Consider the following 24,940-nt stretch of genomic DNA (forward strand, 5'->3'; position numbering starts at 1 on the left):
CCTTTGAATAGCCAACTCTGTAATGGTTTAAAGTGCAGTTGTCTTACATCACATTATGCTTGAAGCAGTCAGTGAATTTGTCATTCTGAAAATTAGAAAGTCCCTTGTAAAACATCATCTGTCTTTTAGACCTCAGAGGGAGATTCCCAGGCCTTGACTGAAGTGGATCTGTTCATCTCCACGCAGAGAATCAAAGTTCTAAATGCAGACACACAGGTAAGTTGGATTTAAACTCTTGGAGAATAATGTTGAGTTAGACTGTGCTCTTATACAATTAGTGGGACACTTTATTGAACCTGGATAAATTCAAGTATTCAGAGTATTCAGAAAGAGCTCCTATTGTTCTAACACTTGCCAATATAGTAAGACTGACACCTGTTTTGCTTACTTGGTGTATTGGAAGATGTCTGGATGTTGCTATAATTGAGCTATAATTCAACTCAATTCAAATAAAAGATTCAAAAGCCTCTCAGAATGCATGTACACCACTCCTCTGGAACAGCTTCAGAACCCAGATTTACAGTCCAACAGGGTTGTCATTTGCTGCTTTGACTAAGCCATTCATATCCTGCCTTTGTAAGATTTAATCTCAATTTTTTTCCATAAATCACATGTGAGCACCAGCCTCTTGCCTAAGGTAAATTATTAATCGTTCATATAAAAGCAGCATTTGGATACCACAGCAATGATCAGCCTCATCTTCTAGGAATGCTTGTCTATTCAACAAGAGGTGATCTTCATAGAAAGGAGTTTTTGAGGAATTTACAACTAAATACATATAATTTATACATGGATCCCAATATTTAGTAATCTCACAAGAACTCATAAACTTGATCATACTTACAGAAAGTCTTCAAATTTTCATTCTTATGAGAAGCATTGAAAAGGGCAATTTTAACAATGTTTTGTCAGAAGTAAATCATGCCAAATCAATAGTTTCCTTTTGTTTAGGGGATATATTTGTCCATGGCACAGAAGGAGCACATGCCATCTCTTTACCTAAATAAGGCTTTAATATAATATAATATTTTTAAGATTATATGATCTAGATATATATCTAGAGATAGAAGCAGACTTATAAAAACCTCAGAGTGTAGTTATGTCTGATATATTGCCATCTATGTGTAAAGAGAAAAAGGGCAGAGTAAGGCTCATTAGTATGTTCGTCTAATGTACTACTGTTCGGTATTTTCATAAACAACTTGGAAAATAGAAAGAGAAAATGGTTATTGAACTTCTAACTTGGTGTATCAGATGAGAATTCAGAAATATGGCTAAATGAAGAAATGAGCTGAAACTACAGGAGACACTTGAACAAAGATAAATGTAGCACTCTAAATTTAGGGGTTTGGTTTTACTTATAATTGGTTTTCTAACAATGGAAATTATAAAGCACCTTCTTCTTCCTGAAATTTAGGAGAGCATTACTATCCTTTAATGTGAGGGTAATGATACTATCTCCAGGAAATGGATTATTTTTCTTTTAATAAAAGCAAATGTCTTTAGCATGCCACTAGAGTTCCCATGAGATGAGCCAGATGAGTGGAATAGCCCATCTAACATGGGCAGCAATATTTACAACCTGCCACCCATAAATCATCCTGAAACTGCACTTTATCCACCGTAAGCAATACCACTATCAGTTGTGGCTCAGCCTTTTCTTCACCTCATGGTAAACATGCATCACCTAGAGATTATATTATCAAAGCTGATAGCTACTTCTTGCATTAGCAGAAAATAACATGCTTGTAATTACCAGTGCAAAATTGACTAGCAAAGATAGTTATTGATAATGAACAGCTACAGTTTATAGCTGGAGTGTAGGGCAGTTAACATGTACAGTGTCTGTGTTGAGTGAGGATTAGTCTTAGTGGAAGTCACTCGTCTTACTTCTTTAAATAGTTCAGCATTTCAGCTGAACATCAATGTTTTTAGAAATAAAAAGGGAAAGTTCTTTGAAATAGCCCACAAACACTGTCAAAGGAACTGGCATCTTACTCTTCTGATCCCCTGAGATTCATAGTGATATAAAATGCAGTGCTCCATCATGAGTGGTGTCTAATAGCTGAGCTGTTCAACCAGATGAAAACAGTAATAGTGGAAATCGTTCTAATTCCAAGCTCTCCAGTGTTTGCCCTGGGGTTTTGGTTGTGTTTTTTGTTTGGTTTTGTTTGGTTGTTTTTTTTTTTAACAGCGTGTCTTTCAGAGAGCTATTACAGAATTATTCCCATGACTTTTTAGCATTTTTGGCTTGGTAACACTTTTCAGTGCTAGTGAAGGTTCCTGGCTGGTATAATTACCATGGGTCTATTTCAGCTGTGGTGGCAGCTGGCAGAGACAATCTGTACTTTCATGGCTTTATCAATTACATAAACCCTGTTTCTGCATTATGCCGTGTGTTTTAATCCATCTGTAGTGTTGTACAGCTCACGTGAGGCAACAGCTGAATGAAAAGGTAACATTTCCATTCAGCAAATGACATGCAGCAAGGTTCAAAATGCTGAGCAGCACCAGCCAGGTGCATTCCCAGGCTGGAAGAGAGCCAGCAGTGGTGATTCTGTTGCCCTGAACAGCACTAGGAAATGGCACCCCTGCCACTTCCTGGTTGCTTATGCATTTAGTTGCTGAATGCATTCAGCCATCAGGCACCTGCTTAGGAGGGATGAAGTAGGAGCAGCCTTATGTTTGGCCATGTGCCTTGTTGGTAGGATGGGAATTCTTCCCTGTGCACAGCTTTGTGAGGTTGCACTCAGTGCCCCAAAGCAGCAGAAGCCAAAGCAGCTTCTCCTAGCTTCTTTCTCAGTCAGTGAAGACACGATGGGAGTGAAGGCAGCTGGGGAAATGAAGAAAGAAAAATAAAGATACAGAGCTCACAGATGTGTATGTGCAGAGCCTCTGGTGCATGATGAGCTCCACAAAATCGTCTGACTCATTAGGCTGTCTTCACACTCCCACAGGACTACAGCACTTCAAAGCTTGGAGGAATGCTTAGGTTTTTTCCTTCAGCTGCTCTTTGGGTTTCAAGAGAAGCAACAAACAAGATTCTTAAAGAATTCCATGGGAAAGAAGGGAGAATCTGAGAAAGGGCAATCTAGATAGGAGAACAATGGCTTCAGAAAAGCCTGAGAGAGGCTGAATTTCTAAGGACAAATATAAGGACAACAAGGATTAAATGGATGGGACTCAAAAAGGGATAAGGGAAAGGACAGAGAGGCAAATGGGCAGAGATGGAGTGATTTATGGGAAAGTAACAAAGGAGAGGGGTGAAAAAGAAATATTGGTAATGGAAATTTGAGTTCAATGGAATATGGAGAGAGAAAGGAAAAAGTCAAGTCACAACTAAGTCAAAAGTAAACTCATGTTTACAGTCACTAGATAGTATTTTCCTTATTCTTTAACAGGAAAAATGTGGGAGGGATGGAGGAATGATTGCTTTTACCCCTAGAAGGGGAAAATTAAAAAAAACTCAAACCATTTAAGTAACCTCTCTGTGATGATATGGGCAGAAAGCCTTTCTTGGCAGGTGAGATGAAATGCCTTCATTTTCCCAATGCATTCACTCCTGTGCACACTGCATGTATGATTACACCCTTACACAATACTTGGTGCACACTGCTGAAAAGCAATTATCTCTTATCTCTGCAGAGCTCCCAACATCCTGCTGAGACGTGTCCATTATAAAACATTTCTCCATTCTGACAGAAGTGCTGTAAATCCTCCTGAGGCCCTGCAGCCCTTAGAGACACTTCCCAAAACACCTCTTAACCATCATTACTTTTCATAGGTTAGGGATAAGCATTATTTCAAGCCTGAGAAGAATCATTACAATAATTTTATGGGTAGTGATTATCTTCAGCAAGACAAGTGGTTCTGAGAAACAATGATAATTTGTAGTTTTGTCTGTCAAGTCAAATTGTACTGAAATTCTTAAAACAATTACTTTTGTTGACTTGAAGAACAATCCATCTTCCTTAGGCCTTAGAAAATTGTTCAACTAATGCTAAACTAGTGTCAAGCTGTTTACATAAAGAGCGCTGCTGCTTATATAAATTATTAAAATTGTGAATTATCTTGTACCACATTATTTTGTTCCAATTAAGATGGAATTTGGTGGATGCTTTTAGCTGTTCAGAGTGAGGGTCAGGGACAGTCAGGACACATCCTCAACTAGTTTGATTAGTACAACTGTTATGCTTCTAGTTGTTTCTAGTTTGAGCAATAGATAAAACCTGGAAAAAACTCTCCAAACCGACCAGTGACCCCAGCCAGAAGCAGATTTCAGGTGTGCCCTTTCTATTTCTTTATGTACAGTTTGTTCTAACATCAGCAAAATATGTAAAGAAATAACACAATTTTCAAACAGCATGAAAAGAAATGTAAAACAGTAGCATAGCTCTTCATTCTTGTTTTTCAGTAGGAACCATGTTGTATTTGCTCAGGCAACACTTCCATTGAAGCAATGTCTTGAACAGCTACTCTGCTTCCCTTTGACAGCGGAGGGAGTATCCGGTCTGGGCCCATAGGAAGTGCTTCTGTAGCTTTTGTCTTAAGCAGCAGGCTGCCAAGGAGAGGGCAGATGCAGAATTTGCAGGAGGGCAGCAGGCATGGAGAACTGCTTTGTTTGTCCTTGCTCTGTGCAGGAAACAATGATGGACCACGCGCTGCGCACCATCTCCTACATCGCCGACATCGGGAACATCGTGGTGCTGATGGCGCGGCGCCGCATGCCCAGATCCGCCTCCCAGGACTGCATTGAAACCACTCCTGGGGCCCAGGAGGGCAAGAAGCAGTACAAAATGATCTGCCACGTCTTTGAATCAGAGGATGTAAGTAAATGGAATCAATTTATTTCAACAACATAGGTGATGGAGAGAGTTCTGAAGTCAATGGCCATTTGTGGGCGAAATTAACCTGTAGGATATCAAATTGATCAATCATCCTGATTATATCCTTTGGTCCAGTGGGTTGGCACAAAATGACACATATGGTTCCACATGAGATAGAACCATTCTGGACCTCTTCCTAACTGAAGCCAAGTCGCTTCTACTGCCTTGGCAGGGCTGCACAAGCTGCCCTCAGCTCAGTCCTGGTTCCCTGAGGCTACTGACCTATACCTGAATGTACTCTCAAACATGGCACTTGATCCTCTGGTGTTTAGGACCACATTCAGCTGTTTATTTTTCAGTTATTTTTTCTCATCCATAGCAAATATTATGAACTAGAATTTTTTAAACTATTTTTAGAACTATTAGAACCATAGAGTTCTGTCCATCTCTGCTATACATCCTGTTCCACTGTTGTGAAAGTGCTGATGTGCCCTCCCATACCTCTTGTGACAAAAGAAGATAACCTTGCTTTACTGTTGTTGTATAACCAGGTTTGGGATTGTAGTGAATTAGGTACTTCTGTCTGAAGTGGCAGAGAAAGGACTTCAACCTGAAACATTTATGGAAAAATATACCAAGCCAGTTAAACAGAAAAAGCAAAATTTGTTGTCTGTTTCTAACTTGACAGTAAGAGGCAGTACTAAGTATTTGTCATGACTGTTATTACAGGAATGGTTATAGATATAATTTCTAGGTATATATTTAGATATAACACCAATTAAAAATAATTGAGTTCTTCAGGTCAGACAGTCATAACTCAGAGGTTGCATATATTTTGAGCTAAGCAATCAATTTTCATTATTTTAAAACAATTAAGCCTGTGAAGGAGAAATGGCATTGTCTAAAGGTTAGAGTGCTAGACTCGGGTTGTTCTGAGACCCAGTCAGCTCAGCTCTGTCACAGCTTTGCTTGGGTGACCTTTTCAAGCAACTTAATTACATTATCTCTAAGTTGTGTATAATGCTTTCATAGACATTCATAAGACCTCAGAGATTGAGATGAAATTAAGATGCAAGAACAGGCTGTTACTGGCAGCAATAGAATAGAGCATGACACCTGGAGATGTTTGCTTTGGGAATGTAGCACGAAGGCAAAAGCAGAGGATGAACTACAGAGAAAGCAGTAGCAATGAAGATCAGAAGGACTCGGTAATGAGTGATGAATTTTAATAATGGAATGATATGAAAATCAACTGAGTGACTTCTGTACTACCATACTGCCCAGGGCAGTGGTCATAGCACCAAGCCTGACCCAGCTCAAGAAGTGTTTGGACAATGCTCTCAGGCACACAGGGTGGAATTCTGGGGATGTCCTGTGCAGGGCCAGGAGCTGGACTTGACGATCCTGATGAGTCCCTTCCAACTCAGCATATTTTGTGATTCTGTACAAACCTCTTGGTATAGAGCGAAGACTTGAAAATATGCTTTAAAATATGAAGAAACAATTTGTGACTGATATCTTTGATTTTCCAAAGTAATTTCCAGTCAAGCAGATTGGTGCTTTTGTGCACAGCAGCACAAATGAAATAACGAAACAACCTCTTTGCATCAAAGAAAACACTTGATCAGTAGAGTGTAAGAAGATGCAGATTTATAATGTCCAGAAAACCTTATGCATTTGAAATGCATTTAAAATGTACCGACTGTCAAAGAAGCTATGTTGCATTTCCATAATACAGCTTTGATTAGTAATATTTTTAAGGCATGTAAGGTGCAATTAATGTCTCATATCATCAGGAGTTACTCATATGCCCCAATGACTCCACTAGTGATGACCCACATCTGTATATCAGAACTCAACATGGCATTCTCCTGTGAGCTGCAGTAAACTCAAGAGTAGAGAAAAACATAATTCAAATGTAGAAAAAGTGACTACACATTCCTTTTACTGATCTGTTTCTCTGTGTTCCCTTGCCATCTAGTGGAATGTGCGGATAAGTGCTCCAAAAATTCAGAAAGACAGGGGCTTTTGAATGGGTGTTCCCAACATTAGCAAGCTTTAATGGTGGCTCTGGCTGCATTCCTGAAACGATTCCTGCCATTGCTAGTCAAGGTGTTAATGGGAATAGCTGTCCCAGATGTGCAGTGGGTAAGCAGGGCTACTGCTGGCTTGCTGGGAATGTGGCACAGCCATCGTGGCAGTAGTAGGGGAGCAGATGGCTCTGTTGAAGCAGTGTTTTCAGTCCTGGAAAAGCAGGGTGGAGGAGCAGCAGAATGATCAGTGCACACATGTCTGTGCAGGCAGGGGCAAGCAGAGCAGCCCTCCTCTCCTCCCCCTGCAGACAGACTGTGCTCAGAGGAGGGCTCATGGCACTCTTCCACCAGCCCTGCTCCATGCTGGGCTGCAGCCAGACTCCCGTGTTCACTGGAACGGGTACACGAGCACATATGGCTGCTTGCTACTGCAACTACTGAGGAGGGGAGAGCAGCAGGGGATTTTAATGGAGTTTGCAATTTGATTTTGGACGTAATGGGTTCTTTCTGTACAACAGACCTTAAAGTGACTTTATATCCATGCTAATGCAGAAACTTTGCAGGATCCTCATTTTGATTCTATCTAAAAATCTAATCTCTCTCCTGGTTTCTCGTGGTTTCATTGGTAAACTGTTAATCTGTCCTTTCTCTGAGCTGCTTTTTTCTATGTTTTAGGCACAGCTCATAGCTCAGTCAATTGGTCAGGCTTTCAGTGTGGCTTACCAAGAATTTTTAAGAGCCAATGGAATTAACCCAGAGGATCTCAGTCAGAAAGAATACAGTGACATCATCAATACCCAAGAGATGTACAATGATGATCTCATACACTTCTCCAATTCAGAAAACTGCAAAGAGGTAAACTAGTTCTGGATTTTCATTTCAGATTGATCAATTTTTTTCAGAGTAATGTAGCTCTCAGAAATATTTTTTGGCATTCATACAATTTCAAGATTTTATGTTTCACCTAAGTACTGAAAGAGCTGACAGAGTTATGGTTTTCTGCAATAGATAACCTCAGCAGAAGTGAGCTGGACATCAGCATTCCCTGTCCTTCCACATTTGAGAAAAAATATTTCCCTGTATTTGTCTCAAGAGCGTGATCTCTACTTAAACTTTTGCTCCACTTTACGAGTGTTAGCTGTGCTGTGATTAATGCCAGTTCAGGAGAAGGCATCATTTATGTTACATGAGTATATCCAATAATTAACAATATTCATAATAGTAATAATAATAATCAAGAGATCATTGCCTGAAAAGAAGGACAGACAAGCTCTGAGATCAAGAGACAACCTGAGCAGCACTGGCAGGAGTTGATCTGAACAAAGCCACAAAATGTTAGAGCCTCCCTCTCTGGCTGCCAGGTTCCATGGACAGAAAGTTCTTTAGCATTCATTCCCTTGGCATCCAGTTCCACCACTTCCCACAGAGTTAACCATGTGTTAGTGTTTTCCTTATTAAACCACTATGGCCTTCAAGAAACAGGTGGAGGATGCCCCTGAAAACAAACAGCTGTGTTCCAGTTAACATTCAAAGTCATGCTACCACCTAATGGCAAAGAACAAAATTTGGTTTGAGATTTATGGATGTTATTTGGGAACAAGTAAGAGACTCATGCTCAAAGTCAGAAAAATCAAAGCAAAAAAAATGTTTTTCCTTTTTAATTGCAGCTCCAGCTAGAAAAACAGAAGGGAGAAATTCTTGGGGTAGTGATTGTGGAATCTGGATGGGGATCCATTCTACCCACCGTTATCCTGGCCAACATGATGAATGGAGGCCCTGCAGCACGTTCAGGAAAACTGAGCATTGGAGACCAAATTATGTCCATTAATGGTACCAGTTTAGTTGGTCTACCTCTTGCAACATGCCAAGGCATCATAAAGGTACCCCAAACTTACAACTCTATGCTGTAGATCGTAGGCCAACAGAGGTGTAATCTTCTGACAAGTGATCCTTTAGATTTCCAGCAGATACAATTTTTCATAGCACTGCAAAAAAATCAGTAATCTATCATTAATAAAAAGCAGAATTAGGGATTCAGGAGTGATAATGCACAGAAATTTAGGGCTGGAGAACTGCAGTTTTGTTACTGGCCTATGACAAATGAGCCAGGTCTGTAAAACTTGCCTGAATTAAGTTACTCAGTCTTCAAAGTTTTAAGTTTCCTCACAGCCTCCATAATAAAATATGAAGATTAAAATCTCCTAATAATTTTTGGGTTCATGCAGATAAAATGGATGGAGGCTGGAAGACTGCAGGACAGATCAAGTGAGCAAATGAAGAATCTGCAGACATGATGGAATCCCAGACTGCATTCTCTTTAGTCATTGAGACTGAATTTGATGTCTGTGCAGATTTACCAAGAACAGCAGAAGCAGGAGATTAATTAGCCAGATGATGGGAAAAAGCAAGTCAGTTTTGGTTTTTATTGGAAGATTTTTTTTAATTTCTGTAGTAATTAAAGGCAACATTTTAATGTTTTGTTGAGCCAAATATCTTAGGAAATAAATAAGAGAAATGTATCTCTAAGTTAACAATCAATTTCTGTTAACTCTCACTGGTCTTTTTCAGATCAGCTGCTTAACACTCGCAATTAGGAAATCACAGATAAGGGCACAGTAAGATTCATTTCAGAAATACTGACTTTTGGAATATCTTACAGGGACTCAAGAATCAGACACAAGTCAAACTGAACATTGTCAGCTGTCCTCCTGTTACTACTGTCCTCATAAAACGGCCAGACTTAAAATACCAGCTGGGCTTCAGTGTACAGAATGGAATTGTAAGTTTCCATGTTCATTGATTGTTTTGGGGTTTTTTTCCTTTACTTTTTGGGTTTTTTTTTTCAAAAAACATATGGAAGTCCTGAAAGAATCTTGCATGACCTCACTTCTTCCATTTATTAAAACCTTACAGTCTCTGAGTAATATACTGCAAATGGATGACACTGGGAGAAATTCTTGAAGGGTTTTCTTACATAATAAAGCAACAAGATTTATAGCCCAGATTATTTGGTGCAATAGCCTGATCATGTAAAACTGTCAGTGCCAGAGTTGCAAGGAAATGTTATGCTGAAAAAGGTTTTTACAATTATAGCACTTTAATCTTAGGTCTGATTCTGTTTCTCTTTTTAAAATTTCACTATACACTCACTAAGACTTTTATTTTTTCTTCTGCTGTGCATAATTTATGTGGCTCACATGGTAGTAGGAATGTGAATATAATTGTGACCTCCTATTATTAAAACTAAACTCTTATAAAAGCTAACCTCTCATTACAGGTTATATATAGGTTGTGGCCTTTGTCTGTGTGCTGCAGCTTCCTTGTAACAGCAGCAGCAAAGAGAACAAATGTGGCAGTGAACACTTACCCCAGGCAGCTCAGGGTCCTCCTCTCTCAGTTCTTTCCCAAGCCATTTGTCGGAACTCAAAATGTCCCTCAGACATTTTCAGAGGTTCCAGGCCTTGGTCAGAAGCATTTTAGACCCTGGCAAGCAGCTGAAAACAGCTGTGATCTTGAGTTTGAACCATGGAATGAATTACCAACTTTAAAGGTGGAACAAGCAGTCACAGAGGGTTAGATGATATAGTAAAAGTAGTCACAAATTAGAGGGTAAAATTTTTTAGTATTGTACAGGGGGGTTTTAACACATGTACAGGGGGGTTTTACTTTGTACAGGGGGGTCAGGAGTTCTAAGATGGAGGAAAGTGGGCCTGAACCTGTTCTTCCTCCTTCTTCTTCCTTACCTCCATGTTCTTGGTGATGTTGGCATTTTTCTATTGGTTTAGGCTAGGGACACACTATTCAACGTAGATGATAGATATTGGCACATTATTGTAAATATAGTACACGTAATTTTTTGTATATAATGTTTGTACCATCCCACTGAGGGGCAGAGCCCCGCACACTGCCCTGCAGGACAGACCTGCGGCAGGGCAGCAGAACTTGTTATAGATAAGCAAAAATAAACAACCTTGAAACCAGCACAGACGAACTATGGCTTCTTCTTTGGCAACGGGGCAGAAAGACAGAGACTTTCTACAATCTCGGAATCACCAATACCCACAGATTCCGACAATTGGCGTCCCTTGGCGGGCATCAGCAAGAACAAGAAGAAACAGCAAACAACCTCCAACCTTCATCAGCAGAGAAAAACAAAAAAATAAAGAAAGGAAGAGGAACAGAGCACAAATGCTCTCGGCAGATTCCGGGAGGAGAGGGAGCGAAAAGCTCAAGATAAGAACCTGACCTTCACCAAGACAGCTCGTCTGGAGGACAGCCAGGAGGAGGAAAACCAGAAGCGCGCCTGGGATTTCTCGCCTGTGACCTGCTGGACGATGAACAGTGCCATCTCCGGACTGACCTCGTGGTGACTCAGCTTTTGGTGAGAATGGTTGAAATTAAGAACATGGGGAAGGGATGCTCCCAAGGACAGACAAAAAAATTTTTTTTCAGCCCTACAGGGCAAGACTTTTACCCATCTGGTAGAGATAGCCTCAAATGAGATGAAAGCTTTGTTATTGTGGGTGCAGTATACTCACCCGCACACAGATGTACATCTTTTGTTTGAGTTAAATTTTCGTAAGGGATCAATAAGCAACTGTATTACCGAGCCACAGGAAAAAGAAAAAAAAAAAAGAGAGATAAGACTGCCGCAAAAACTTTTGCCTTTAGCAAGGACAATAAGAGTCATTTTCACAACGCGGCATTTTAGACTGAACAGCTAAGGCTCCTATAGGAGCACAAGGAGGAAGATGGCCCAGCCAGCAGCTTCGGGCAATTTTCCTCACCAGGGGAAGCAAATTGCCTCCCGAAGAGGATCGGGAGGGGGGGTGTCTCATCATGTCCTATGTCTCCAGGTTCACACTGTTCCTCAAGACTCCTCAAATCTCAATTTCTAAGCTCCTCAGCTGCAAAAAATCCCCAGACAGTGAGAGATAAGCCAGGCACAGACGCAGCCCTCGGTGGAGGAAAGGACTTGCCATTGCCCGAGTCCGAACCCACAGTGGGGGGGCAGCGGCGCCGGCGGCTCCTGGGGGGAGGGGCAGACATGAGTGCAGAGCGGAGGGAAAAGTGAGAGAGAGGAGAGAACTCTCGCAGCTGCGCGGGTGGGGAGTTCAAAGCAGCCCGCGGTGCAGGCGAGAGGGGGGGGGGGCAGTGGGAACCAGCGGACGCAGGAGGCGGCGGAAGCGCGGATGGGGCGGTGGTCAGACGCCTGGAGCGCCCAGTGATGCGTTCCATGACGAGAATTCGTGAGAGTGCGAAAGCACCGTCCGGCAGGTGCCGGGGAATAGCTCCCAATTCGCAGCGGCGGCACTGGCCAGGCCGGCGGCTGGACGGAGAGCTGGACTCTCCTGTCGCTGCGGCGATGGCAGCGCGCATGCGCGAGACGGTAGAGCAAAACCCGGAAGTCGGAGCGGAGATCTCCTGCACCTTGAACGCACGGGCACGGGCACAGACGGCGTCGGGGGCGGCGGTGGCCGCCAGCCAGCCGTCCGCAGACTGCGCGGTGGCCGCGGGGGGGAGACCCGAGCGGCGCGGGGCCGGGCGGGACGCGGCGCGGGGCTGCACAGCGCGGAACGCGGCGGCGCGCGCTGATGACGTCAGCAGAGCGCCGAATCGCGCTGGGCTCCAGCAGCGGCTCGGGGACGGCGCGGGCCGACCCAGAGCGAAAACCGAGGCAGCGCCAGGCCTGACAGAGAGAATGGGGGGGGGACGTTCCCGAGGGACGGCCGCGCGGAGCCGGTATGGGCGGGCGCGGTCGGTGCGGGAGTTCCTTCCCTTGTTCCCATGGCGACGCAGACAGAGAGGGTGAATCAAGGCTGCGCATGCGTTTGCGAGAGTTAAAGCGAACGCGGAAGTGGCTGACAGCGGGTGTGAGCAAGAGAGAGGGACGCAGCCATCCTAACGCAGGCAGAAGCGGGGTTTGACTGCACCAGAAATGCTCCCAGTGCTCTCATGCCGCGGCAAACAAAAAATCACAACAGCCACAGCAAATAATTTTTTACAAGCAGCAAATATCCTGCAGCAATGCTGAGAGATGAGTCTCCCAATTTTCACCCTGAAATAAAATTCCATCAGTCGCTTTTTGAAAACCAGCCAACACAAGGCCTTTTTCAAATCTCCCCAATGTTTCTAAACACCAACCCCAGATTTTTTCAGTTAGGTCACAGAATTGATCGAGCAGACACGCCCAGCCGGTGTGATGATAAGTAATAATTGTGGAACACATTGTGAAAAAGAGATATCATAATGAAAATTGAAATAGAGAATTAAATAGCATGAAATGTTAGTAATTTATTATATTAAGGTTTAAGTTAGGTTGTATTTTAACGTTTTATTAATGATAGAATTGATTTTTATATAGTTGGTTTGCGTTTAAGTTAAGTATTATTTAATTAGAGTATATCACTTTAAGTTTATTTTAGGTTTGGGCCCTGAAGAAGTTAAGTTTACAAAGGTTTAATTGATAATGGATTTATATATTGCTAATTTGATACATATGAATTTCATAAAGCTAATATAATTTAGGGATTCTTTATTAAGATTGTTATATATTGAGTTTAAGTACTATTTAATTCAAAAATTATTTTAAGTTTTTCAAAGGTCAAGTTTATTCAGCAGCAAAGTTTAGTTGTTTTTCTTTAAGGATGAGAAGGTTTTGTCTGAAACAGTTCACAAAATAATAATGAACATTGATTTAAGGAGAAGTTATTGGATTTATTGGATTCTTGGTTTTGTTTTAGTATTTTCTGTTTTATTATAAGTTTATCAGTATATAAGAGTTGTAAAAGAATTTATTTTGAGTTTTCTGAGATTGATTTCATTGTTTAAAAATCAGTTTTATAGTCTGTTATTTCTTTGTATAGTGATACAAAGGCATTTGTTTTCAAATCCTTTATTTTTAACTATTTAAGTGTTCTATAAACGTTATTGTTAAGAAATTTTATCATGTTATCAGGTGAAGATTTGTGCTTCGTTTTTTCATAGTGAATTCTCGTATGTTTTATTGTTGTTTATGTAATCTTATCCAGGTTACATGCCAGTTCTGAAGTCTCATTTTGGATTTTAACTGTATTGTGCATTTTTCTAGGTGAACTTCCTGATTCGTTTTTATATCTCTTGTGAGTGGAATCATTGCATTTCTATTTTTCATCATTCTCAAATGTTTTTCAGAAGATCTCAGAGAGAGGTGCCTGAAACATTCTGACAACCTCTTGCCATTGTTAATCTTACGATTTCTCCAATTGGCATCTTTTTCCTTCAAAAGAGTTTCAAGAAAAATGAATCTTTGTGTCATTTGAACAGTTTATTGGTTTGAACTTCAAGTGTTTATTTTATAAGAAAATGTTATAATAGGTTGTTATGTTTTAAGTATTATATATGTATTGTTAGTGTAAGTTTTGTTTTATATAATATGTTAAGGGACATCTCTCCAGTTTAAAGTTTGGGTCCTGGCCAGACCCTGATTTTAACTTGGACAGATGAGTTTGCCAGCAAAATTCAGAGGTTTCTGCACAAAAATGAATGATATGCAGGTCATTTTTGACCCATCAATTCGATCCTACAAATGTGACAGCTGACACAGGTTTGAGGTGAAACTTGCCAGCCCTGCCCGGGAAGGGATGCCAAGGGTTTTCACTGGAAACAAATGTTTCAGCTGTTTGCAGGCTCTGAAATGCTGTCACAATGTTTCTAATGATCATGCTTTGTTCATTTTTATATATGCTATTTAGAATATCTTTCTTTTGAATTTTCTTGAATTGTTATAGATTTTGATAAGTTTTATGCATTTTATTATTGAGATATTTTGTCTTGTTCTATATTATGTTTTATATTTCAACTTTCTTGTTTCAAAAGAGAAGAAGAGAAAGAGAGAAAAAAGGAAAAAGAAAAAAGAAAAGGAGTGAAGAAGTGCCTGAAATAAGGCTGAAATGAGGTTGAAGATTTTGTATGTTTTAATCTCTTGATATAATTATTTTGTAGACTTGATTTTGCTGATCATTGAGAAAAATATGAGGAGAGTGCTAGACACTGAACAGATAAAATTGAAAGAAGAAAAAAAAAATCGTTCAAATAAGTAGCTTTGAGCAAGGATTTTGTTAATGTTTCCACAGAAGTTGAAAGTGGGATTTTTTAGTTTGCAGACCCTCAAAAACAATTCTTACAGATTTAAAGATGGGAGCTCAGATCATTATTGTGGCAGAGACCAGATTGCTGACAATGTCAGGGAAAGATTTCTTAATCATTCATTTACATTTAAAGAAGAAATATTTTGAGTGGACAATCCAAATTCGCAAGATTTTTCAATCACGTTGTTAAGGCATTCAGAAGTTCGCACAGTTCGTTTTCCAACACACAAAATGTTAAATGTAAAAGTGAGTTTCAGGGAAAAAACAAAAAAGAAGCCAGGAACCAGTGGAAGGAATGACAGTATTCACTGATGGTTTGGGAAAAAACTCACAAATCAGTGGTCACATGGAAAAATCAAAAAACAGGGAAATGGGAATCAAATATCAAAATGATACAAGGTTCACCACAAGTTGAAAAATTGGTAACGATGGTCAGGGATTTTTCAGTTATTTTAGGAACCCTCAATCTGATCACAAGTTTAGTGTATGTTGCAAATGTGGTCAAACAATTAGAGAAATCGCTTTTAAAACATACAGACAAGGAAATTTTATATTCATATCTATTATGCATGAAAATAATCCTAGAAAAACAGAGAACATTAATAAACACATCAGAGTGCATTCTTCACCTCCGAGGTTTTTAGTAAAAGGGAATGCTCATGTAGATAGACTCACAATGCCCATCTTGCAGACACTGCCAAACATTTTTGAGCAGGCAAAATTGAACCATGCATGTTTTCACAAAAATGCACAGGCATTGATGAGAACCTTTCACCCTTCTGAAAGTCAGACAAAGGAAATCTACTTGCCAGAGAGCCAGTTTGTGCAGTCTCCTGTATTTACAGGAGTGGCCAATCTGAGAGGTATGTAAAAGCCTTCAGCTGTGGCAAGCTGATGTCACAAAATACCCAACTTTTGAGAGGCTCGAAAATATCCATATTTCAATTGATACATTTTTAGGGGCGATTTTTGCATCATATACAGGGGAGACCACAGAACATACCTGCAAACATTTTTTATAAGCATTTACATCATTAGGAGTGCAACAAGAAATAGAAACAGATAATGGTCCAATTTATACAAGCAAGGTGCTTGACAAATTTTTGAAAAAACAGAGAGTCAAACATATTTTCAATATTCTTCATTCTCCCTCAGGTCAAGCAAGCAAAGAACACATCACACCCTGAAATCCACTTGGATGGACAGAAAAGGGATGAGGCAGGGTTGAACAAATGTGTTGAATTTTTTAAATGGTTTTTTCTCAAAGCCCACAACAGCCCACAGGAAAAACTAAGGGAAAATCCTTTCGATTTGATCAGAAGTCCAGAGTCAGGACAGATTGAAGGTTCATTTACATTAATAACTTGGGGCGAGGGTTTCGCTTGTGTTTCTACAGGACGAGGACTGAAGTGAATGCCAGCGAGGCACATGTAACCTTATCGGGTGCAGACGCCAGTGGACGTGGACCCGAGAAACAGAGAGGCAAGCACGCAGACGAAGGCAGACAACAACGCTGCAGACGTCTCGTCGGACAACGATTGATCACCCAGAGACTTGGGGGGTTTTTTCTGAGAAATCAAGTGTTGTTTGGGTGTTGCTGCATTGCGGGGTTTCTCACAGAGGGTGGGGACATGGACATGGGATTCAGACAGATAGTGTTCATGTGCTTCATTCTTTCACCTATTGCCTTGGGCAATAGGACAGATTTTCCCATGAGACAACCCAGGGAAAAAGTGTGGGAGACTTTGGCAAAAGCAGCTGGTCTGGACAGCATTTGCCTGACCCATTCGAAACCAGAGAAACCATTTTCAACATGCTTGGTAGGTGGGCCAGTGGAGGGATGGTCAGTCCCAGGGGACATCCTTCCAGGGGTTCTGAAGTTTCTTTCAGACCCTGTGGAGGGATGACATGTTTGGACACAATTCCTTCCTGCTGCTCACTTTGAACCTCTGGATTTGGACATTTTGGGTCAACAAAAATGAAATGGTGCATCAAATTTAATTCATCAGGAGTGGCAAAGACAGATAATCATACAATAGATGTCACTCCGAATCAGCCTTTTTATAAAAATGCGTCATCTTGGTGCAATCATACCAAAATGACAAGCAAACCATCCTTTCAACATCCAGCCACTTTACCGAAGGGAATGTTTTTCATTTGCGGGGACAGGATTTGGCCTGCTATCCCTGCAAAAATCAGAGGTAGTCCATGCAGCATTGAAAGATCTTTTGTTAACACACAGCATGACCTTGATAAGAGAGCAAGGAGAAAAAAATCTGATGAATGAAGTGATCCAAATTGTGACAATGATAATGTTAATACCAAGAAAAAAGGCTCGGAAAAACTGAGTGGTTCTGCTTTCACAGCAGGTGGCATCAAAAAGAGCCTTGGTGCAGTTGGATCAAAAGAGGTTGTGGGCAGAGTAAAGATGCCCATGTCATTTCTTTTGCATCGAATGATTTGTTAACTAGCAGTGAGAAATGAGAACAAAACAGTAATTGAACATCTATTGTAAACACATGGACACAAGAGTGATAAATTTAAAGAGGTATCAGAGGACCAAACACACCTGGAGAAAAATTAAATCATAGATAGATGGTGTGTTCAATTTGTTTCACTTTTCACAGTTGTAGAAAAAAGATTTTAAAAATAGTTGTATGTAATTATAAGGTATTGTAATTCTTCTAATGTTTGTGCTGTCCTTGCCTCAGTGCATGGGGCAGACCATGGACAAAGTTGTCAAAGAGGTGTTCTTGATTCAAAAAGGAAAGGATCCCTTGAAAAATATAGTTTAAATTATGATGATAATGTTTCTACCTGGGACAAGTCTCGGAGAATTGCAATAGCAATTTTCTCACCCCAAGCAGCATCAGGGGCGGCCTTGACACAATTGGATCATATAGCATATTGGTTGAGGAAACACAGTCGTGCCATTTCGTTTGCACTGAGTGACATGTTAACAGACATCAACAGTGCAAGGCAAGCAGTGCTTCAAAACAGGGCGGCAATTGATCATTTGCTGCTGACACATGGGCACGGATGTGAGGAATTTGAGGGGATGTGCTGCATGAACTTGTCCGATCATTCAAAATCTATTCATAAAAATATAAAACAAATACAAAGTAATATTAGCAAATTGAACAAAGTTACAGGGTCCTGATGGGATGATTTGTTTATCTTTTTTGATATCTCACCATTGTGAAAAGAACTTTTGAAAATAGTATTTTATATTCTTATAGGACTTGTAGTTCTTCTGCTTGTTCTACCATGCATTTTCGTGTGTATTTGAAGGACCTTGAACAGCATGATAAAGCGGATGTTTCTGGTTCAAACAGAGAGGGGAGATGTCGGAACTCAAAATGTCCCTCAGACATTTTCAGAGGTTCCAGGCCTTGGTCAGAAGCATTTTAGACCCTGGCAAGCAGCTGAAAACAGCTGTGATCTTGAGTTTGAACCATGGAATGAATTACCAACTTTAAAGGTGGAACAAGCAGTCACAGAGGGTTAGATGATATAGTAAAAGTAGTCACAAATTAGAGGGTAAAATTTTTTAGTATTGTACAGGGGGGTTTTAACACATGTACAGGGGGGTTTTACTTTGTACAGGGGGGTCAGGAGTTCTAAGATGGAGGAAAGTGGGCCTGAACCTGTTCTTCCTCCTTCTTCTTCCTTACCTCCATGTTCTTGGTGATGTTGGCATTTTTCTATTGGTTTAGGCTAGGGACACACTATTCAACGTAGATGATAGATATTGGCACATTATTGTAAATATAGTACACGTAATTTTTTGTATATAATGTTTGTACCATCCCACTGAGGGGCAGAGCCCCGCACACTGCCCTGCAGGACAGACCTGCGGCAGGGCAGCAGAACTTGTTATAGATAAGCAAAAATAAACAACCTTGAAACCAGCACAGACGAACTATGGCTTCTTCTTTGGCAACGGGGCAGAAAGACAGAGACTTTCTACAATCTCGGAATCACCAATACCCACAGATTCCGACAGCCATTCTCTGACACATTTCCAAAGCAAACTCCCCACACAACTAACTCAGGGAGTCACTGGGCCTTTTGGGGGCTGACCCTAGCTTTAGAGACTGGCTGTAGTGCAGGACCATCACCATTTCCTCTTCCTCCAGTCTAGGAAAAAAGATAATCAGGCTGCTCACACAGAAAACCACATCACAAAGGCTGTGGGCTCTGTCCCCTGTTCTGTGAAATGCATCCATTGAAGCTGCCTGGTCTCTGTTTGCCACCCTTTGAGAACTGGAAGAGTAGCAGCAGCAGTGGTCCATGAGCCTTCCTGCACTTCAGCAAACAGATGGCTCAGGAGTGGGTTTGCAGCTTTCCTGGCTGTCTCTCAGTTACTGCTCCACCCAAGTTTAAAACGTTCCTGCCTAAGATTACATATAAAGGACACTGCTGCACACCCTGGCCCAGCTGGATGCACTCTAAAGTGGTTCCTACCCTAGGATCTGGTTTCACCTGATCTCACAGAGGGTGCTCTCTTTGAGGCACTGGTCTCATTCCTAATTGCTTGCCTTTGTAAGTCTTCTATGTTCCACTGGTGCTATGACAAAACAAGGAATACATTTAAGAACCTGTAAGCATCACTGTAGTGTGATTATCAAGTTTTCAGGAGCCCATTCATAGCTTTGATGGAGGTGGGATCAGGGCAGGGGAAAAGAATCAGGCCGAGGTGGATTAGGAGCCTCCCATGCCTTCACATGGACAGGGAGTCTGTGTGACAATCTATTCATCTTGTCCCTGCTAATCATCTCCTACAATGACTGGAGCCTCGTTTGAGTAAATTCTGCAGGCTCTGCTTGTTTTCTGCCACAGTGTGCTCCTTCCATCTACTGGCCATTTGTCACCACACTGGCAGATCATTATTCCTTCCAGTTAAATGAACAACATTCAAATGACATCAAATGTAAAGTTCAATAAATTCAGCAAAAAAATCCTTTTCATATAGGAAAAAAAAGCCTTGCAGTGCATTTCATTTATGAAAAGTCTGTTTGAATATGAAAGCCAGTGAACAAAAAGATGAGAGTAACATCTTTTGTTAGGCTGCTATGGAGACAAACCTCTGGGCCTGTAGAATCCTTTCCTCTGAAAAACGCTTTCAACATTTGAAAATACAACTGCAGTGTCAAACTCTGGTCGTTTGACACTGTATTCTTTAAAAGTAGTTTTGTAATTGCCAGCAATTCTTACAAATTATGATCAGAATCAGAAGTAATATTGTTATTCTTTGTTGGCTCGGTATTAACAGAGCAAAGTAATAAATGGCTTGTCAGAACAGATAGAATTAAATGTCTCTTTCTGGTAGGCCATTACCTCATTATCCATGCAGCTGGGACTTATTTCTGTGCCTCCTCTGACAGCAGCTTTGCAGTGGTTCCTTTTCACCCTGCCTATCTCATCTGTGCAGGATGCAGAGCCATTATAGTGGGAATAGCCCATGAACACACTCAACAGCTTCTGGCCACAGAAGCCCCATCTGAGTTGGCTTTGCCTGCACAGGGTGTCAGGCAAATGCAGACACTGCACTGCTGCAGCTGAAATAAGGATGTGCACACACACATAACAACTATGAGTGTTGTGTGATGGGGAGGCGAGCATTAGATGACCTGTCAGCGACCTTCTGAGTCATTATGCTACAGTTGTTTTAAAATGATGTTATTTAAATACAAGTGGTCCTTATGTATCACATTATTGTTTTCTAGATTTGGTACTGGTATATCACATTTCTTTTTCTTGATTGTGAAAAAAAAAATCTGTGTATTACCAGTTATATTTTCACTCCTGATAAAACACCACTTCTCAGTCTAGATCTCACTTTCTGTGAGAATTTTATCTACCCCGTCCCTAGCCTAGCACAAGCTATCTAAAAGTACAGTAAAACTTTACAGAACATTTTATTCTTTCTTCCCTGCTTTTGTTTACTGTCATTTAAACTGGCAAAAAAATGTACAGGGTTTCAACAGTGTAATATAAAGGTGAGATGAGGAGAAATCTGGTTTTAATAGGTTATGATTAACCTATTTACACAGAATAAAGTTTGTCTGGCACTATTTTATCCTTAATGGTTTGCTACTCTATGGACAGTTGTAATAAAACTGATTGTGAAGCTACTGAAGTTTCCTATCTGATGAGCTACACCTTGTCTAAGGCATTGCAAACCTGTCACAGCTGAGAGCATTGAATCAGTGTGGCTTACACTTTTTTTTTCTTTTTTTCCCCCCTGCAGTTTACAGAGTCAATAGAATATAGACTCTTGCTTACAAGAAGCAGCTCTGTCTTGCTTTATCTAATATTATAGCTGTTGCCATGTTCAACAAATACAACATATTAAAGAGTTCTGGCTGAATAAAATCACATTTACTGAGAGGTACTGCTCAATTTAAACTCGCCAGCTTATAGCTCCACTGGCTGGAGACAAAACTCTTAAGGCTGATTTGAGTCAACCTTTGCAAATACAGGAGTCACTAAATGTGTGCTGTAAATGCAGTATATTTATTTCTCTGTGTGTTCTGTCTCTGGATTAGCAGGGTCTAGGAGCCTGGGCAGAGCCACTCAGTCTCTGTGTCTGCTTCTCTTTCTACCTCATTAAAACATTTAATGCTCACAAAAGGAAGCTGCCTGCCTCCCCTGGAGAGGGATTCCTGAATGAAGAGACCACTTTCTATGTCTGGGGCTGTTAGAAAGAAAAAAACTCGCTGATGGTATTAAAAGTGCTAAAAGTGCTTTGAGAGCCATGCAGTGAAAAGGGCTCTGGATAGATATGCAAGCCATTATCTTTGCCTTTATGCCAGTGGGGTGAGGGATCATATTTCCATTTGCTCCAAAAGCTTTTATTTCAGCTGTACTGTCTCTCTATTTTCTTTTACACCACAAAAAAATATATTTACAGGGCTTCTTTTGGTACATGCTGATTTTTGTCCTTTCTGATTACTGCTCTCCAACAGCAAGGAGAAAACTTGTTCTAACAGTAAGTTGCATTAAGAAGCTTTCTGTAAAAGAGATCTGTGTAGTACAGCTTATCTAGTGAGCTGTGTGATTAGAAGGTAGACTACCTGCAAAACAATTCATTGTATGTTACTGAAATTCAACACACAATTCTGTGAAGTGAGTGCTTCTTTCCACTGAAGCCCACCAGAAATACTTTAAGGACTACATAACTCAGCCACTGGAGAGAGCATGGTGGAAGATAAATCTCACTGCAGGAGGAATGTGTTGGGTTTTTCTTTTTTTTTTTTTTCCCTGAAGGCTGTGAAAGGCCTTTTATAAGCAACGAATAACACTATATTCTCACTCCTCATACAAAACAGTCTGAACTTCAAGTGAGAAGGGATTTTTTTTTTTTTTTTTTTAATAGCATTATTATTTGTGGAGAGGAGTTAAAGGAGGCTGCTAGTGCCATACAGGAAAAGATTCCAGTCAACCATAAACAATGTTTTACCTTCAACATGTTCCACACTGGCCATCTCCCCACATACTGTGCTTCTGAATTAGATAACAAACTCACTGGGGCACAAGCCACATCTTTTCAGATTTGTATTTAGCACTGAACAAATGACCAGATCGCAGCAAAGAATGATTCTTGGCATATCATTCTAACTATTCACATAAACTGCAGAAACAGGCATGTTAGCTTATGCTCCAGCACTCATTTCGTTTCCTCCAAGAATTGTTTTTTCTCAGTAAACAAAAGGTAAATCTCAATGCTGCTTAGTTCCAGAGATTCAAGCAGCACATTATCTGCCTTGTGTGATTCATGGACTCAGTAATTTGAAATAATTTACCAGCGGTTTCTATCTAATGCACAGCAGTCTAGTCCGCCAGGGAGGATCCCCGTGCAGCATAGATACTGTTGCTAAGGAGGAAACATTCTCAGCCCCGCACCGGGTTGAGATTTCTCTTTCAGCCCGGACTCTGCATGTTGTAATCTCAGAACGCTTTATGCAGCAATGTCTGCTGGAACTGTGTCTGCTGACTGTAGTTCTTCTTGTAGAATTATTACCCTGTTGTAGGGGTCATAGCATTCAGAACTCGTGCCTGGTTCTTTCCTGGAACATCAGCTGCCAGTTAAAGGAAATGGCCTAACTTGCCTCCTTCATCCCGAGCTCCCCGTGGCAGCAGCACTGAGCAATGTGGAGGGAAGCTGTGACCCCGGAGAGCAGAGCTCCCTCCTCTCCTGCAGGGGCACAGGAGGTTGTGTCCCAGCAGTGGATAAATCAATCTCTTTTCCCCTGTCTCCACTTCTGCCTTGCTACTACCTGTATCACTGGGAAAGGTATTTTCATGTTCCCAGTCAGAGACTGAAAATGAAAATTATAATAGGCAGAAACCTCGGAAAAAAACTCCCTCTAACAAACCAATAAAGTAACATTTAAAAACTCATTGATTAATACTTTCAACAAGCATCTTCTGGAATCCTTACAGTGTCACCACTCGTTATTATGCATTAAGTCCCAGTGAGTGCTGCATTATGGTATTTCTGAATTTCACTAAACATTGCTTTCTCTTGGCAGATTTGCAGCTTGATGCGAGGCGGCATAGCAGAGAGGGGAGGGGTAAGAGTGGGACATCGGATTATCGAGATCAACGGGCAGAGCGTCGTGGCTACTGCTCATGAAAAGATAGTACAAGCATTGTCTAATTCAGTGGGAGAGGTAAGGGAACAAAGTCTTTATCAAGGAAATAAAATAGTTTAAAAAATATATGTTTCAGTTGAAAAGAGTATCAGCACAGCATTTAAATCACCAAATCAGTAAATTGAGTTTGGCACTAATAAGAAACAACAGATTTTTTTTTAACAACTAATGATGCACATTCACTGCATTCTTCCATTCATTTTTAAGAGTTCCTGGCATAATTCTGTACCTTCAACCTACTGTCTGAATTAAATCAAGTGATTAAAGGAAGAAATCACTTAGGGGTGTTGGCTGTGAAGCTGTCTCTTGGTTCATCACTACAGCATCTGCCATAGAAATTAATTACTATGTCTGAGAGACACAAACTGATATACATTTTAATAATTTAATTTCCAACTTACCTTGGAAATAAGTTAAGACACCTCTCTCCAGTACTTCTAGAGAGATCAGCAATGAATAAGCAAGATTGTCCAATTTTTCAAAATCCCTCATGTGTTTAATGGTAGTCTAAATACAGAACCCTGGCCAGATCTCCCTCTAGTTCCTCTGACAAAAATTAAAGACAGCTGGTTTCTTCTGGAAAATGATATCTGACAAACAGTAACAGAGTATGTGCACTTTGTCAGGAGCAAAGCTGTAGATTCCAACAGCCCCTCCATGCCTTTATGGTTCCCATTTACTGTGTAACTTCTCACCTAACATAGGAATACAGCATGAAATTTTTCTTCTTTACAGAATGAAGCAAAGATACCAAGGCAGCTGGTGAGGGTCTGTATTATCAGTTAGTAAAGTTTCGCTTCCTTCCTCTTGTGTTGTCCAATAAGTACTTAGAGCTTTAAGTACAGTTCTGGTGGAGATCTGATTACCTGAGCCTTGCACTGTCATTCTGTGAAATCCCTCTGGCACTGGGGACTGGAGTCCCAGGACTCCTTGAGGAAGGAATTTAAGTACATTAGTCATAGGAGAAACTGTTCCACCAAACTCTTGATTGGCATTTAAACATCAGGTGGCAAAGTCCAAATTTTGTGTTCAGAGGATCATACTGTAATTAGGTGAAAATATTAAATGACATTCCCACAGACAAGGAAGATAGAATACAAATATAAGTTCCATTAATACCAGAACACCAGAATGAATTTTCAGAGAGATTTGTGCTACTTCTTATTTAAGGTTTGTAAATTTTACTGTAATTGGAGTAGGGTGTATCAACAAAAAGTGTTTAGGTGGCTTTTAAAACTGTATGATGTCACATCATGTAATTGACATTATTAAATAATTTAAAAACCAAAACA

At 40.6% G+C, this 24,940-nt stretch overlaps 1 protein-coding gene and 1 long non-coding RNA gene across 6 annotated transcripts in view; one reads left to right on the plus strand and one right to left on the minus strand.

The window, feature by feature from the left end:
• APBA2 (amyloid beta precursor protein binding family A member 2) overlaps positions 1-24,940 on the plus strand; it is a 95,332-nt gene that overhangs the window by 68,260 nt on the left and 2,132 nt on the right. For all 5 annotated transcript variants that reach the window (XM_030282010.4, XM_030282007.4, XM_030282008.4 and 2 more), the window contains 6 exons: positions 130-216; positions 4,641-4,826; positions 7,535-7,714; positions 8,527-8,739; positions 9,519-9,638; positions 23,526-23,666. In XM_030282010.4, the coding sequence (XP_030137870.4) occupies positions 130-216; positions 4,641-4,826; positions 7,535-7,714; positions 8,527-8,739; positions 9,519-9,638; positions 23,526-23,666 (927 nt within the window). The remainder of the gene's footprint in view (positions 1-129; positions 217-4,640; positions 4,827-7,534; positions 7,715-8,526; positions 8,740-9,518; positions 9,639-23,525; positions 23,667-24,940) is intronic.
• LOC140684830 (uncharacterized) lies at positions 4,277-9,520 on the minus strand. Its single transcript, XR_012057652.1, has 2 exons — positions 8,755-9,520; positions 4,277-5,436 (listed from the first exon to the last, which is right to left on the minus strand). It is a non-coding gene; the product is annotated as an uncharacterized lncRNA (long non-coding RNA).

The sequence above is a fragment of the Taeniopygia guttata genome, chromosome 10 (genome assembly GCF_048771995.1).
Source record: "Taeniopygia guttata chromosome 10, bTaeGut7.mat, whole genome shotgun sequence".
NCBI classification, from domain to species: Eukaryota; Metazoa; Chordata; class Aves; order Passeriformes; family Estrildidae; genus Taeniopygia; species Taeniopygia guttata.